The 16,121-nt window shown below is 35.8% G+C and overlaps 1 protein-coding gene across 1 annotated transcript in view; it reads left to right on the forward strand.

The window, feature by feature from the left end:
* LOC142349390 (uncharacterized) overlaps positions 1-15,052 on the forward strand; it is a 35,331-nt gene extending 20,279 nt beyond the window's left edge. Inside the window, exons 2-3 of the mRNA XM_075400916.1 lie at positions 8,237-8,709; positions 14,795-15,052. Of these exons, the coding sequence (XP_075257031.1) occupies positions 8,237-8,709; positions 14,795-14,961 (640 nt within the window). The 3' untranslated portion in view covers positions 14,962-15,052. The remainder of the gene's footprint in view (positions 1-8,236; positions 8,710-14,794) is intronic.
* Positions 15,053-16,121: the final 1,069 nt, after the last annotated feature.

Below are 16,121 nucleotides of genomic sequence, written 5' to 3' on the forward strand. Positions count from 1 at the left end.
TGAGATCTGTAGACCGATCGTATTTTCTCCTATTAAAAATGGATTTTATTCCCCAATTCAATTGTTTTTCTAAAGTTGTGAGTAATGACTTTTGCAACCCTATCAGAATTAGAGCGGAATAATGTAGATGACTTATAACTATTGCATTAAGTAATAAGACTTTCGTTTTCTGTGGTAAACTTTTACTTAGTGTATTCAAAACTTTTATTCCACAAGCCATTCTCTGAAGAATCTTTTTCACTTCTCCATCAAATTTTAGTTTGCTGTCTATAATTACGCCAAGATACTTCACATTATTTGATTCTGCTATTCTTTCATTGTCAACATTCAGAACAGTATTTGTTAACCTCTTCCTGGTGCTGAACACAATATATTCTGTTTTTTGTTTGTTCACTACTAACTGGGACTTTGCAAAAAAATCAATAATTTTTGAGATGTTATGTTCAAGTTTTGTTTTTGCCGATATTTCATCAGTGTCGGATGTAAAAAGAAAAGTGTCGTCTGCGTACTGTACAACCGTGCAATCCTCTTCAACAATCTTTGCTAAATCGTTGACGTAAATGTTAAATAATAGAGGTCCTAAAATAGTACCCTGTGGAACTCCTCTCTTCAAATTTATCCAGTCCGATTCAATTCCATTCAGAACAACTCTTTGCGTTCTTTTACTCAAATAATTCTCTACTAAATTGGTAGCATGTTCGTCGAAACCTATATTTTCTAGTCTCCGTAATAGTATTTTGTGGTTTATAGAATCAAAAGCCTTTGAAAGATCTAAAAACGCCCCTGTAACATTTTTTTTCTTGTTGAGTTCTAATCTTATTTGTTCTGTCGATTTCAGGATAGCATCAATTGTTGAAATTTGTTTTCTATAACCAAATTGACTAGCCGACAATAATTGCTCCCTTTCGAGGAAACTTGTGATTTGTGAACTGAACGCCTTTTCAAAAATTTTTGACAAAGCAGGAGTGACAGAAATAGGTCTATAATTGAGTGGGTCTTCGGGATTCCCTTTTTTGAAGAGTGGAGTTACACAAGCTTTTTTAAGATCTTCTGGAAATTTTCCTTCTGTAATGAATTGATTAATGAGATAACATAGTGGTTCCGCTAGCGCTGCTTTAGCATCTTTTATTGCCCAAGCTGGTATTTTTGAAGGACCGACTGGTTTACTTGTATTCAAAGAATCTATGAGCACATTTGTTTCCTTGGTTGTTATATATCGGAAATTGAAACACTTTCTCGGAGCAGTTTTAGGAGGAATGTTGTTTGTTTGTTGCAAGCCAATAAACTCTCCTAGAGTCGAAAATCTGTAATTTAGAAGATTTGCGATTTCCATGGGCTTTGTTATCTTATCACCAAAACTGTTTAATAAAGATTGAATTCTTGCTTGCGTCTTTTCTTTATTACGAAGATCTTGAATGAATTTCCATCTGGCTTTTTCACTGTTTAACTCCATAAAACTTGAAAGAAGTTGTTTTTCTTTTTGACGGATTAAATCATTTTTAGTTTCATCATCGCTAATTCTTGAAAACTGTCTTTTTGTTTCCTCACATAACCATTTTTCTTGAAGCAAGAATTTTGGTTTATCTGTTCTAATATAACAGGTTTTAATTGGAGCATGTAGTGCTAATGCTCTTTCAATAATTCTTTGAAATTCTAATAACATCATATCTCCTGTCACTGCACCGTAAAAGTGTCTCCAGTCTGAATTTTTAATAAAATTTTGGAATGCTATGGCTGAATATTTTTTTTTGTCAAAAAACTTTTTCTTTGTTGTTTTTGATTTTAGCATCACAGATTTAAGAACTGTCATTGTTGCAAAATGATCAGTTTTCAAAATCGTATCCGCTACTATGCCAGTTTCGAAATCGTCTGTTATGATATAATCGATAAGTGTTGAAGAAGAGTTAATCATTCTTGTAGCTGTGTCATTATTCGTTGGTTTAAGGTCATATGGAGAAATTACAGATTGCAGCAGACTTCTGTCGCGCTTTGCAAAATAGTTTAAATTGTAGTCTCCAGCAAGTATGACAGATTTTCCTTCAGCCATAGCAAGATCAAATCCCAGGACCAATTTTTCCAAAAACATCTTAACAAGTTTTTTTTCCGGACAGTATGATAAATTCAAAACGCATTTCTTTTTTTGTATGCTCAACTCAACCCATAAACTTTCGAAAATTGTATCCGGAAAGCAGTTGAGATCATCGCGGAGACGAGGTTTTAATAATTTTGGAATGTACATGATAATACCACCACCTTTTGTTTTTGTTGTTTGGATGCGATCTTTTCGAAAACAGTCAAAGTTTTGCTTATCTATATGCCAAAATTCTTCCGGATGGTTTTGTGACAACCATGTTTCACTAAACGCATATATGCAGTTGTAACCAATGTCTTGAATGAGTTCTTTCAACAGCAGATGTTGTCCTGCTAAACTTCTGGCGTTTTGATGTAGAATTTTTATTCTGGAATCAAATAATTTTAACTTTTTCATCGTAAGTGCATATGGCAGAACTGGTCCAGGGTTTATTTCGATATCACCACTTTTTAGTAGAAGATACCATATAACAACCAAGAAAAAGGAAAAGTTGAATTTGGATGGTGAAGCACATTGTTTGCTGTTACAGATTCCTTTGAATGAAGGGATTCGAGATGCATAAGGAAGACTGTAAAAACATTCTGAAATACTATCGGAGGATGTGAGTAGTACACATAGTATAACTATGAGTCGAATACCTGCCATTTTTGGTTATATCTGATTATAAATCATTACACGTTGCAAAATAGCTTAAAAACAACAGAAACTGCAGCTAAAATCCATTTGTATAACGATATGTTTGTCTCCATGGTTTGTAAGTGTTAGCCCTACTCACGTATGCACTTTGAGAATATTGCAAAGGTTGTAATCGAACAAGATTACAAGAAGTTAAAAGAAAATGACTTAAAACTGCGTTTTTAATAAACGGAATTCCCTGCTGAAAATTAAAATGTATGTCATCGTAATAGAGAGCGTTGTAATTTGCCATTTGACTCAACATGTTGCACACAGGAAGTATTTTGATTTTTTCAGTGTTTTCTTGTGTAATATACTCTCGCAGTTTTTCATTGAATTCATAAATTTTGTTGTTTGTCTGTTCGTTTTTCGGCAATTTTTTTAAAGGAGGCACTTCCATCAATACCAATGATTCTGGGCTGAACTTTTCCTGTATTGCAGAGACAAGATCTTTGTAATCTGAGAATAATGTTTCTAAATGATCACTTTTTTGTTTTAGAATAGCATTGGTCCCATCCTGTAAAATAACTGTTTTCATCTTTTTTTGATCGTAACCCTGTAATAATTGCAATTTCTCCTTTGTTGTCGAGCCTGGGTAAGCATGTATACTGCAGTCCTGAGGAAATGTCCGATCTCTTGCCAGGTGTTTGATTATACTACTACCAATTAAAAAATTTTCTGTTTTCTCCTCGATCTCTAATGTTTCAAACTTTCGAATAAAAACGTCATTTTCTGCACTCGTGTTAATCGTTGGTGTTATAATAGCTGAATTAGTTGTTACCTGTGTCGATTTTTTAAGGAATTCACTCACGGTTACCACATGCTCGGCGATGAGACTGTCCTTCTCCTCTAATTTTTGATAAAGTTCGCAATAAATTTTATAAAGATCCGCTTTTGAATAACTATTAAACTTTTCTGCAGTCATCATCATGATTGGAATATATTACAGGAGGATATTTACAGGAGTAATTTACAATTATTGATATTCACAATTAGAACTATGTTACAGAATCTGTTGCTTAAAAAGAACTATTGTGCTAACGTTTAAAACTAGCAATGCATAAGAAAGTGTTTAAAAAATGAAGGTCAAGAAACAACTGTACAGAATGAAAGAATTGTGTGTTGTGAGATGAAAGAATTGTGTGTTGTGAATGAAAGAATTGTGTGTTGTGAATGAAAGAATTGTGTGTTGCTTTGATTGATTTTGTGTTGCTTTTTCTCTTTGCTTTGATTGATTTTTGAGCCCTTTTGCTTTTTGTCTGGCATGAGATTGTTCTCTAAGGCCTTTTTGCCTATCACAGATCTTCAGAAATTTGTGTCTCACTAAATAGCTTGCCAATTAAGAGGACTTATTTTTTTTCAAATTTTAACTACTTACGGCTATGGAAGGGACTGGCATCAAGGGTGTCTCTTTTTTCATGCTCTCAAATCTTGCAAGTTAAGCGCGAGAGGGTTCACTGATCCCTTTTTTTGCTTTCAGTTTTTGAAGTAGATTTTCAATTTGTTTTTGTCCGTTTTGATCGCATTGTCGGTTTTGGCCGTCAGCAGCTCAAATTGAAGAGATTTAGGGACTTGATCTAGTTTGTCATACGGAAGCTATTTTCATTATCAAAGTTATTTTCAGCGGGTGTTTCTATATTATTATTATCAAAATAGGCCAGGGATTGAATTTCATTGAATTGGTCTCCCACATTATGTGCTGATAAATTGATTCCTAGAAATTTTTGGTGAAATGATGTCATCAGGAATTTTCACTGAGTTTGTCAGCTTATATGGGTCGGTCTTGACTTTCTCAGAGTTTTCGCAGTTTTCTCTGAAGTTTGACCTCAATATTTGTTTTCTTTGTTTTTCCTCTAACATATTATAAACTACCAATGTTTTAAGTTACCTTCAATTATAGCTTTTCTACTCGTCTTTTAGGATTTACCAAGTTTATCACATTTTTTCTTGCCTGTCACATTGGTTCTGCACCGTTTTCTTCAATTTTATACAGTTCCTCTAATCATTTCACCATGTTTTTTCTTTAGCAGATATTCTTTCTGTCAAGATGGTATTCATTTCTGTTTCTCCGTTAACTACTTGATTAACTGGTATCAGCGTAGTGTGATATCTTTTTGCAATGAATTATATGCACAGTTCTATTTATCTTTATCATTAATCTATACTTGGTGAATAGCCTCCGTCTGATATTGTCAGAAACTCAAACCCATTAATTTAAGTGTTCTATTCACCTCCGAGGAGGTGTGGTTTGGTGCTTCGGTTGCGGTTTATATATGCATATCAAATGCAGTGGCCTGTCAAATAAAAACGATCACCATCCGACCTTCATCTGCAGACACTGCAGTAAACATGCAAAAATTGACCCTCAGAAATTACCTTAAAATAGTCCTACATCATCTATCGAGGCACCACCGTAACCATGCGACTTTTGGAAGAAATTTCAAAACCAACAAATAAGAACTCTATTGAAAATCTATCATGAAATTGTTTACTGGAAACCAATCCTCTTTACCATTGGCAGAAATAAAGTACGCTTCACACTTGACGGTGTTATGAAAATCGTGTTCACTAAGACGCCTAAAGATGAGCCACAGGTTGAATGCGCTATGATTTGCACAAATATATTGCCGCATTTCCTTCCCGCAAGATCCAAAAGTGAAAACGATGGTAAGATATCGAATGCTTTAAGATGTCTTTCAGATGATGCAGAGGCTGTTGTTCCCTCAACACTCGATGAAGTGATTATGAAAGGAAGATATTGCACCTTGCTCAATCTTCTACCAAAAAGCGCCCAAGTAGCCCAAAAGCTGATCCTGATTAGGTAGTAACCTTTCTGAAAAATTGGTATTTGCCGTTTCATCCTGCTATTTTTTTCAAAAAAAATGGCTCTGAAATATAACGTGCCGCAATGATAACCAATAGCAACCGTGGTCCATCTGGTATTAATGCAGGCCAATGGAGTGGACTTTTGACATCATTCAAATCTTCTCCAATATAGCTTTGCAAAAAAGTGTCAAAACTTGAAATCAGAATCGCCATCGAAGAACTCAATTTCTTGATTTCTTATAACGCGTGTTGTCTGATTGCACTCGATAAATGACCGGGGGTTCGACCAATTGGCATTGAGAGATATTGACAAGTTAAAGGTAGGAGTATAGTGAAGTGCGTTAAAAGAGATCTCTAACTAGTTGGGGGAAACGTGCTGGTGTGCCTGAAACAAATGAGGGGCATCGAATATGCTATCCATGCACTCCGCTGGCGCTTTTTGGAAGATCACGCTGAAGCGATCTTTCTTATTGATAACAGGAACGCGATTAATAGCTTGAATAGAGATCTGGCTCTAAAAAGCAATCAGAAATTTTTGTCCCTCAATTTATAGAGCTGACAGAAACTCTTATGAGATCCCATCAGAAATTTTCTTTGATACGAGTAATCGGGTCTCAAGAAGGAACAACACCAGTTGATCCAATAGCGATAGGAATGTTACGGAGTGGCTTTACTTTGACATGCTTGAAATTCAAAATTTTGCGGGGCATTTAGTTATAATGTGATCAAATATCTCATTTCAAAACACGAGTTTGTTTAGAAGGCAAACAGATTTTTTCGGGATTAGGTGTTGTTATAATTGAACGTCATTGTGTTCGGGGTTTAGTTAGCAGTTCTGATAAAAGGCGCAACAATTTTACGAAAGAAGAAGTCAATCAACTACCGTAAGGTGCTTTAGGAACTCGCCAAACATAGTAAAGTGTCCCCTCAGAATGTGTACAATTAATGTACAACTGGACTGCAAAACAAATTGACTTTTTTTGTGAGCACTACAAATTTGGACAGTCTGCTGAGGGAGGCCGGAAAATCAGTTGACTGAAATCTTATCCCTTCAATTTTGAACCATCCCTCTTACAAAAACAAATAACGGAAAGTTTTTTCTCTTCCTGTTAAAGACGGTGAGCTAAGCATTCTTCTACCTGACGGCAAAGCAAACTATAATGAAAGATCTCTTCGGATATATGAGCCGCTGCAGAATCATGATGCTTTAGATGCAGTTTCATCCGGACAATTTTCTTCAAAAATCAGAAAAGCAAAGCAATAGCAGGCTCGAGCGAGAACGTTGGCGATCAAAGATCTCATCAATGGAGAAGAGGATTACTCTCTAGATTTTACTATGTAAAAAAAACATCATGCTGGCTAAAGATTCTTCCATTGAAAAGATATAATTTTGATTTAACCAAGGGAGAGTTTAGAGATGGAATTGCTCTTAGATATGAATGGGATCTCGAAAAATTGTCGTCGACCTTCTCATGTGGAGAAATTTTTTTGTAGTTCATTCTCTTAATTGTCCAAATGGTGGCTATGCTTACATCAGAAAAAATGAAATCCTTGACTCTTTGCCAGTGCCACTACTCATGACGGCGATCGACTGGATATCAATTCTAATGGCTCATTCGATTCACGATCCAGCAGAGCGTTCTTTGATATGAAAGTATTTAATCCGTATGCTAAGAGTTGCCCGAGAAGCATACCGGATTCCTATATCACGAGTTCATCAAGAATCTGAAATACGAGTAAAGGATACTCGAATTCGAGAAATCCACCTTCTGTCCGTTTATCTTATGTACAGGAGGTGCTGGTTGGTCAGCATCAAAATCCATACATAGATTGACTTCCAGGATCGGCGTTAAGAAGGAAGATTCGTAATCGGACGTGATCGCGTACATAAGGAGAAAAATAAGCTTCGAGCATTTGCGTAGCTCCGTGGCGCATGCTCCATGCGCCTGCGGCCTGCAGTAGAAGCGTCAATGGGAACTATTGTTGAGGAAGGGAGGCTGTTGTCCGAAATGTTTTTATTTTTTCCAGTCATGATTCAAAATCACTACGCTTTATGTTTTGATTGCTATTTATCATATCTATTTTGATTATAATTCGGATGCATGATTTTCTCTTTCTTTTGCATCTGATGCTTTAATTTTTGACTGCTGTCAGGATTTATAAATATATATAGGAGTTGACTTGCTGCCCCCGAGCTGACTGACTACCATTTTAGGGGAGGGGCTTTCTTTTAATTGACCTTTTTGCTGTCATTTGTTTTTTTTAGTTTTTTTTTTCAGATAAAGCCTCATTTTTAGGCATGCGAAACTTCATCGTTGATAATATTCGTAACAAATTGAGAATTTAACCTAACAGATGAACTTTAATAAACACTTTTCCTCGAAAAATGATATACTTCAGTCCACGTTTTTCAGCCGAAACGTAACAAATGCTGAATGATCTACATTAACAAGCTTCGTGATGAAACCTTATTTAGGTTGGCATTGCCAAAATAGATACTGCACTTAGATGGGCCAAAAGGGTCTGTAAGTGAAAAGTGTTGGCCATATTGTTCATTACCCGAACCGCAACTGCGGGGCGGATCAATTGTGTATCGGAGCGTCAAATTTGTCTTACCATCTCAGCTACTGAATTATGTTTCAGATTAGATAGCTCATACACAATGAGCTCAACTAGCTCACATTACTGCTTGAAGCCTACGTCGAAAGAAAATACTACCAAAAGAGCGAAAACAACCAAAAATGCAAATAGTTCTCAAATGAGCTCCCTGCCATCAAGCAGTTCAAAAGAGAATTCAAAACCTCTACTTAAATCCCCGCCTAAATCAGATTCCAGTTCAAAAATCAAGTCTCAAACGTCAATAACTGAAGCAAATACTGAAACAAATAGTGAATCGGAAGATGAGAATTCGGAAAATGAACAGACAGACGATGCACCTGTTGAGCTGAAAGCAGAGTTCATCGAATGTTTGCAGTCGAAAGACTGGGTAAATGCTTTGAAATTGTGCAAAATGATTCTTCTATATGAACCAGAAAACCCCACTGCCAGTGAATACATTGCTGTTTTGGAAGAACGAATCCAACTCGACGAAGAGGCATCCACTGAGTCTTCTTCAGGTAGTTCTCATGTTGCTTGACCGGCAATGGTTGTGAATTTTTTGCTCCAAAAGGATTCTCTTATTTTTTAAATCTAACAAGTGATAAATGATAGCATTAGCTGATCAATTTTCACTATCATTAAAATTCCTGAATTCTTATTAATCCAACGATTTCAAAGATAATTAAGGAACCATATTCAGGGATTTGGTAAAATTAATTGTAATTGCAATAATTGCAATTAATTGATTGCAATAATTGATTGGTTACTCTATTTTAATTGCAATAATTAATTGATTAATTGCCCAATAATTGGCGGAAATTGAAGCAGCATTTTGTCAGGTCAAACCCGCAACTAGAGAAAAAGTTCCCAAATCAAAAACTTCTGGCACAGATCGTATGTAAACTGACAGATTTGGGTGTTAAAAAAAGTTTTCGTCGTTGAATAGAAATCGAATAATTGAGAAATATTCAAATAATATAACCATTTGCACACAATTTTGGGTAAATCAAGGCAAAATTATTTTCAAATCTACAAAAAATATAAATGATAGAACTTCAAATTTAATTGATCAATAATTGCAATTATTGCAATAATTGATGTTTGTTTTGCCAATTAAATTAATTGATTGCTCCCCCTTTTATCTAGCCAATTAATTGCAATTAATTTTTCCAAATCCCTGACTATATTGCAGGCCGACCTTTTTTCTTCAGTCAAAATTCAAAACTTTTTAACGCAACTTAGAAAGTAAATAAAGATACCATATTGAAGCTCATAAAATGAAGACTTCAAATCAAAAAGAACGTTGTGTTGTTTTACAACTTGATGAACATGAATTGGTATATCGGGGTGCTGTCTTTTTAAGATATGTTCAAATTTTTAAACTTTTTTCACGCTTTTCGACCATTTGATATTGATGAGATTCCAAATTGGAGCAGCCGTTTTAATCACACTTGAGCAGTGAAGAGAGCGAATAAACCTCCTTTTTCAAATTGTTTGAACAATTTTTTTTTGTTTTTGAAAGAAAAAATTTGTTTACATGTGTGAAATGTAATTCATTAATTGCTCTCAAACGAAGTTTGTAGCAATTATATTAGTCCTATTGGTCTTTTTTTTGTGCGATTTGTCGCCTGGCCGATTTTCCGTCTGACCCATTTGACTTTCTGTCCTCAAAAACCGGGATAAACAGGTAGCGCCCAGTGGGCATTAAGTTCTCTTAGAGCCTTTCAACTCACTAGTCTCCGGGTATGCAATTAACAGAAACTGTTTTTGAGACTTATACTTCTGGAGGTTTTTAGAAATTGACCCTCTCTCCCCCACCCCCCGCCCAACAACCCCCTCACTTCACGCCCCCCCCCCTAACCCCCACCCCTGCACATCCTTCAGGCCGTAGCCGCCAAAGACACCCCTCACACAGTTCTCTCCCCCCAATGCTCACCCCCCATTAACCCCCCCCCCCGCTGTGCTCACCTCACGCCCCTTCAATTAAGCTTAAGCTAGCTTCACTAAACTTGGCGAAGCCGACGAAACTAGCTACTGACAAAGCGAAACTAGCTACTGACGAAGCCGACCGGATAGCCGGTTATATTTTTTCATTGTTTTTCCTCTTGAGATTTTTACGAATGCTTTTATAGGTGATACATATGTTCTATTATTTCACAATGAGTCGGTCCCTTTTGCCTTTTTTGTGTTCAGTTTTTTTGTAGATTAATCTTATTGACGTGTGATGTCTTCGGTATTAAAAATTTTCAAATGAAAACAGGTGGTTTTGCCAGCTAGCCACACTAACAGGAGGGCTGATGGGCTGTCTAATAATGCGCAAGTGATGCTCTTTTATTTTTTAAGGGGTTTTTAATTTTTCCTTTAAACTTTGTACTTTTTGCTCTTTTTATTTTGCAGTTCGTCGCGCAAGATGTGTGTGGTTTTTTTTAGACACAACTGATTTGCTACTTAGCTAACACTTTTCACGATTTCCACACAATTTATGCACCTAAAAATGTTGATTTTCTTTGCTTTCCATTGTCTTTCCGTAGCTAATGTTGCGTTATTTAATCCTAATACTTGGCCTATATTCTTTTAACAGAAACCAGTTGCCTTGACTTCTGCCTGTTCTCACTGTTTTGTGATATTTTCTTAACTAATGCCATACTTAGAGGGCTTCATAGCTAACAGATTAATCGAAAGCTGTTTAATTCAAACATATTGAAATCTTGTTTATTGAAAACAATTGGTAGCTTATAGTTTTAGACATTTAGACACAACTTTCGTTCCTGCATTTTTTTTACTGTTTTTCCTGGTGATCAATTGATTGACTTTGTTCAGGATTTTAATACATAGCTTTGTCAATATATAGTCATAGTGCATTAGGTTATCAAAGTCCATTAGAGCTATTGCTAGCAGAAATTAGTATTAAGTAAGCTTAATAGCTTTCCGTTTAGAAGTTGAAAAAGTTTTGAAAAGTTTTTGGCAACTTAAGTTTCTTCGTTGTTGCGGTTAGCTGCTGTCAATTGATTCGTAATTTAAATTATTTTGATGCCTCTGATCTTTCTTAACTAGGTTGAGGGAGGAATTTGGTTATTTATTTTTCAAAAATAATTTTTTCAAGAAAGTCAGAATTCTCCTAGGTTATTTTTTGTCAGTTGCAACAGCAATAACTAACTGCACACCGAGTTAGAACACTTTTTCCAACTTAGAAACAAAGTCTGTCAGTTTTTATCTCTTTTTCAGTTTCAATCCCGTTGTTCAAAACAAGCTCGTCAACGGTGGCTATTTTCCAGGAATTTTTTGGCTAGGTTATGGCATGAAAATCACAGCTTGCGTTGCCAACCTATTGTGGAACTATAGAAATGCTTCTTGGCGTGCATTCAGAAGCTTTTGAGCCGACAGCTGGAGACGTGAGACGTTTTTTGTTGCTTAGAAATAGTTTCGTACGGTATATTGAATAAAAACTTGTTAAACTGAGTTTTTTTTTGGCAAAGCAAAGAGTTTTTTGGCGAAGAGTTCTCTTCAGTTTTCTCTCAGTTTCGTGTCTTGGTTTTAGCTTAGACTCTGATGCTAGCCTCAGTTTCTTTAATAAACGGCCTGGGATGTTTTGGAATAAGATTAAGAAGGCAAGTGATTGATGTTTTATCTGTTATTTGACTATCGGGTTTTTAAATATTTTTGAATTAACGTATTTAAAAACCTGATAGTCAAAACCCGATTGTAAAAACTCGATAGTAAAAACCCGATAGTTTCATACCTAAGTTTATATCGGAGCCTTTACTTTCGCGTCTTTAAGATGGTAAGAGCTAAAAACAACTTTAGAGCAAATATATTGACTCTCAATGGAATTACCATTGAAGTTGCAGCGGTAAAAGCATTCCTGGCTCTGCTATTTTTGGACTAATGCATTGGCTGTTTGTTCTACTGCATTATTAAATCTCGGAAAACAGTTCAGATAGATCGGTTTTGTACTGACATTTGTTGAAATTGCTGACTTTTCGCAGAGTGCCTGAAATAATGTGCAGAAGCACGAAATTCTCTTTAGAGTTAGCCGGCAGGTATCCGTCACATTTCACCATACTGTAAATCAACAGTTCAACTTTTCAAGCGGTTTTTTGGCAATTCAGTTTTCTTCGTTGTTGCGGTTAGATGCTGTCAATTGATTCGTAATTTAGGTTATATTGATACCTCTGATCTTTCTTAACCAGGTTAACAGTTGCATAAGTGAGTTGCGATAGAAACATAACCTTCAATACAACCAATTGTTGTTAATTGCTCTTGAACGAAGTTCATAGCAATTTTTGTAAACGTGTTTCTCTTTTTTATGCAAATTTTTTGCTTGACAATTTTGCGCTTTTCTTCTAGAACATTCTTTGACTTCTCAAGTGACTTTTTGTCGCTTTCGTTCTTCATTTTTGAGTGATATCTATTGCTCTCACTCCGAAGTAAAGCTTGTTGCTAATATAAACTTGGTTGCAGCAAAGGAAAAATAAGGGCCAAATAGCACAGTTGTTAGTGCATATGGTGCTGAAGCGGGAGGTTAATGGTTGGAATCGCGGTGGGCTCAAATACTTTTGCACCCGCCTGTCGTTCCAGAGCAATTCTTCCGACATTAGTCGGTTTATGTTCATGAATTTGAAATGCGAAAATATTACTTGGAAAAATATCAATTTAAAGTGAGATAAAACAATTTTAAAGATATTCAATAAAGGTATTTTCAGGCCAAATGTGATATGATTGGCTGTCCCGGAGGTTGGTGGCAGAGTAAATCAGCGCCGAATCAGTATAGATACATTCTGTTTTTTAGGATGGCCACTACTCTGTTCATGTCCCAATTTAAGCGGGCCAGTCTTCATTTTGGAGTAAAATTTACTTCATAAAAATAATATTCTCAGCTTATTTCCCGCCAACAAGATTTGATTCATACGCGACTCGAACCTCCGCGTGGGTACTTGTAACATTTAATTTGCTTAGCAAGTCGTAACCACTAAGCTAAATGGGCTTTGTGGCAATTGCCTACAAACTAGCTTATATATAAGTAGCGTGTATACTACTATAGTAATTACCAGTTATAAGCTACGAAAGTATGACATTACCCTGCTCAGACTTAATTTTGGGGTATGAGTAATTTTCACACGGTACAGAATAAGTTTAGCCTGGGTTAGCTCCATGTCCTTAATATAATCATAATGAAGAACTGCATATAAAGCAACTTAAGATATTCTGCAGATGCAATGTTTCAGAACTGAATTAAGTTTTTACACTTGAAATGTGCCGGTTCAGCGCTGAAATGCTCTGAGACTCAAGTCCGGGGTGTAGTTATCACATGAAGTGGTTTTGCTCCTTTTTGGTACTTTATCTAAAGTAGTGGCAGGTTGTTATTACTGCATTATTAGTACCATGAAAACTTGCATCGAAGGCAGTCAGTTCTCTTCTCTTACTTTTAGTAAGTTATAATGATTGTTGACTTTTCTCACAGAAGCGGAGATGCTGTGCTCTGCGATGGCTAGCGTCTTTTGTTTGCATTAGCGATCAGGTATTGATCAAATTTCAGTTTTCAATGCTGCAAGAAAGATGTTAATTACTAGTATTTTTTTGCCTTGATGGATTTCTATGTTTTTAATGATAGTATTTTTGATAGCATTTGTTTTAACTGATAGTCAATTTATATTTGCTCGTGACTTCCTGAGTAGGGGGAGGAAGGAAAAGTTGAATGGATTCTAGAACATTGACGTATTACCTTGTTGATCCTTGTCGTATTTTGTAATAAGAAATGGTTACTCAGCGTGCGTCATGAAAACTTGAAAATGTGGTAAACAACAGATTTGAAAACAAGCTGCCTTAAAAGATGGCGTCAAATTTCTGAATTTCATCTCAAAGGAAAAATCCTATTATGGCCTTTTGCTCCTTTCCGTTTGTGACGTGTTTTGGTTTTTGCTCAGTGAATGCGTAGTCTAATGCCTACTATCGTTCCTGAAACCTGACCCGGTTTTTCTAATCATTTTTAATTGGCTGATTAGGTTGAGTAGATTTTATCTTGGTTAGAGTTGGTGTACTGAGGCCGAATATTATTTTATTTAGTGCATTTTCAATTTTTCAGAGATTTTGGGGTTGAAGTCGGAAAACGTATGGATATCTAATTTTTATACGTTCAATTTGCTAAAATAGTTTCTAAGTTATTTGGTAGTTCTATGTGGAGCCAACTGAATAGCAAAGTGGTAGTACTAAGAACTGAAGTTATTAATTGCTCTCGTGGAGAATCAGTTATTGTAAACGTGTGTCTTTTTTCGCTTGACCGTTTTGACTTTTCGAGTGACTTTTACGCCCTTGACTTTTTGCGTTTCGCGTGATCTAAAATTCTCTCTCAATCACAATTTCAAGCAGCTGAACTCAATTGGCGGCAATTTAATGCTAAAAGTCAAATGAAGAGTGCGCCAAAACTGGTGCCATTTTTCACTTTAAATTTAAAAGTAGTATATGTTAACCTCTAATGTGGTTATTTGAAGCCAACTATTGAACTTCCTAATATAAATTCTCAATTTTTGATGATAAATGTGGCACACTTTTGTTACGTGCTGGAAACCAATGTAGACTCATTTTGAGCAAATGTTGTTCGTTTAGGAGAGGATGATTCGAGCGATGATGACGAGGATGACTCGGATGAAAATGAAGACGAAGTTTCCTCAAATGGAGACAATGAACAAGAATCACTATCAGAGCAATCAAGTGAAGAAGACGATAGAGATAACATGACACAATCCGATGTTGTGATATCAATTAAAAAATGAAAAATTTATTAATTTTGATCAACGCTTGGGAACTGTTTCTTTCTGCTTTTCAGAATAACAACTTCAATATGTTTATCTTACACTCTCTTAATGGTATATATTAGATGCAAAGGCAAATTCATCATCGTATGAAGCTGTGCAAAGTCAGCAATTTAGGAACACGCATTAGGAACAGATTTCATTCCTGGGGAAAGAAGCAGATCCAGGTAGTACTACCGCCAATAATTGTTTGTAGTTTAAATTATGTCTGTAAAACGTTTAAGTGTGAAGAGTTTCCTTGAGAAGTTAGGTCTCTAGAGCATGAAGAAGTTAAATTTTGTGACATTTGTTTCTAAGGAAATCCTACTGAACTCCTGCAATCGATATTCTTTAAGTTGCTTGTGACACTAAGTTGCTGAGCAGTTCTCTTAGTCTTATTTGGTTCTAAGTATGCCTTTGGTCGAGGCTGCTGAGGAGACAGAAGTTCATGGAGCTGTAACCGACAAATTTTATTGGTTCGCGGGAGAGCATGTATAAACTGAGAGTTAAACCCTAGTTTTATACTCAGTATATTGTCTTCTTTTCAAGATGATAGATGCAAATAAGATTCAATCATTTTGCTAAACAGAATTATACTTGACCCGAATACGAAGTGACAGAGGTTTTACAATGAGCGAGGTAAATAATATTCAAAATGGCACAAGCTAGATCGTGTTAGTTGGTTTTTTATCATAGATAGAATTTCAGAGATGTTAAATTGCGACATTGAACTTACTTCAAATTCAATGCCCATGCCAAGTTGATAAAATACCCAAAGTATTATAATTTGTACAAAGTGTTCTACGTTAGAAGTGATCGTGATAAGTTGAGATTTAAACAGTTCGTAACTATCCGGAAATAGAATTTTTCCTGAAGTTTTTGGGACCAAAAAGTGTGCGTAATTCAGCGTGCAAGTTGCTTTTTTAGTGTGGAAACGTGGCCTCTAGTTTGCAATTGAATAGCAAAAATAGTGTAGACATCGGTATCAATAATAATTAGTTGTTTTCAATAGCTTGATTTTATCAAGTCGGATGGTGTTCTCAATTTGTGTTGGTAATCTCAAAATATATACTGTTCAAAAGTACTTGGCAATTAGCTCACGGTATTGAGTGGATTTTGTTCAAGTTAGGTCTGTGCTTCAC

The sequence above is a fragment of the Convolutriloba macropyga genome, chromosome 1, assembly GCF_964194025.1.
Source record: "Convolutriloba macropyga chromosome 1, txConMacr16.3, whole genome shotgun sequence".
Classification (NCBI taxonomy): Eukaryota; Metazoa; Xenacoelomorpha; order Acoela; family Convolutidae; genus Convolutriloba; species Convolutriloba macropyga.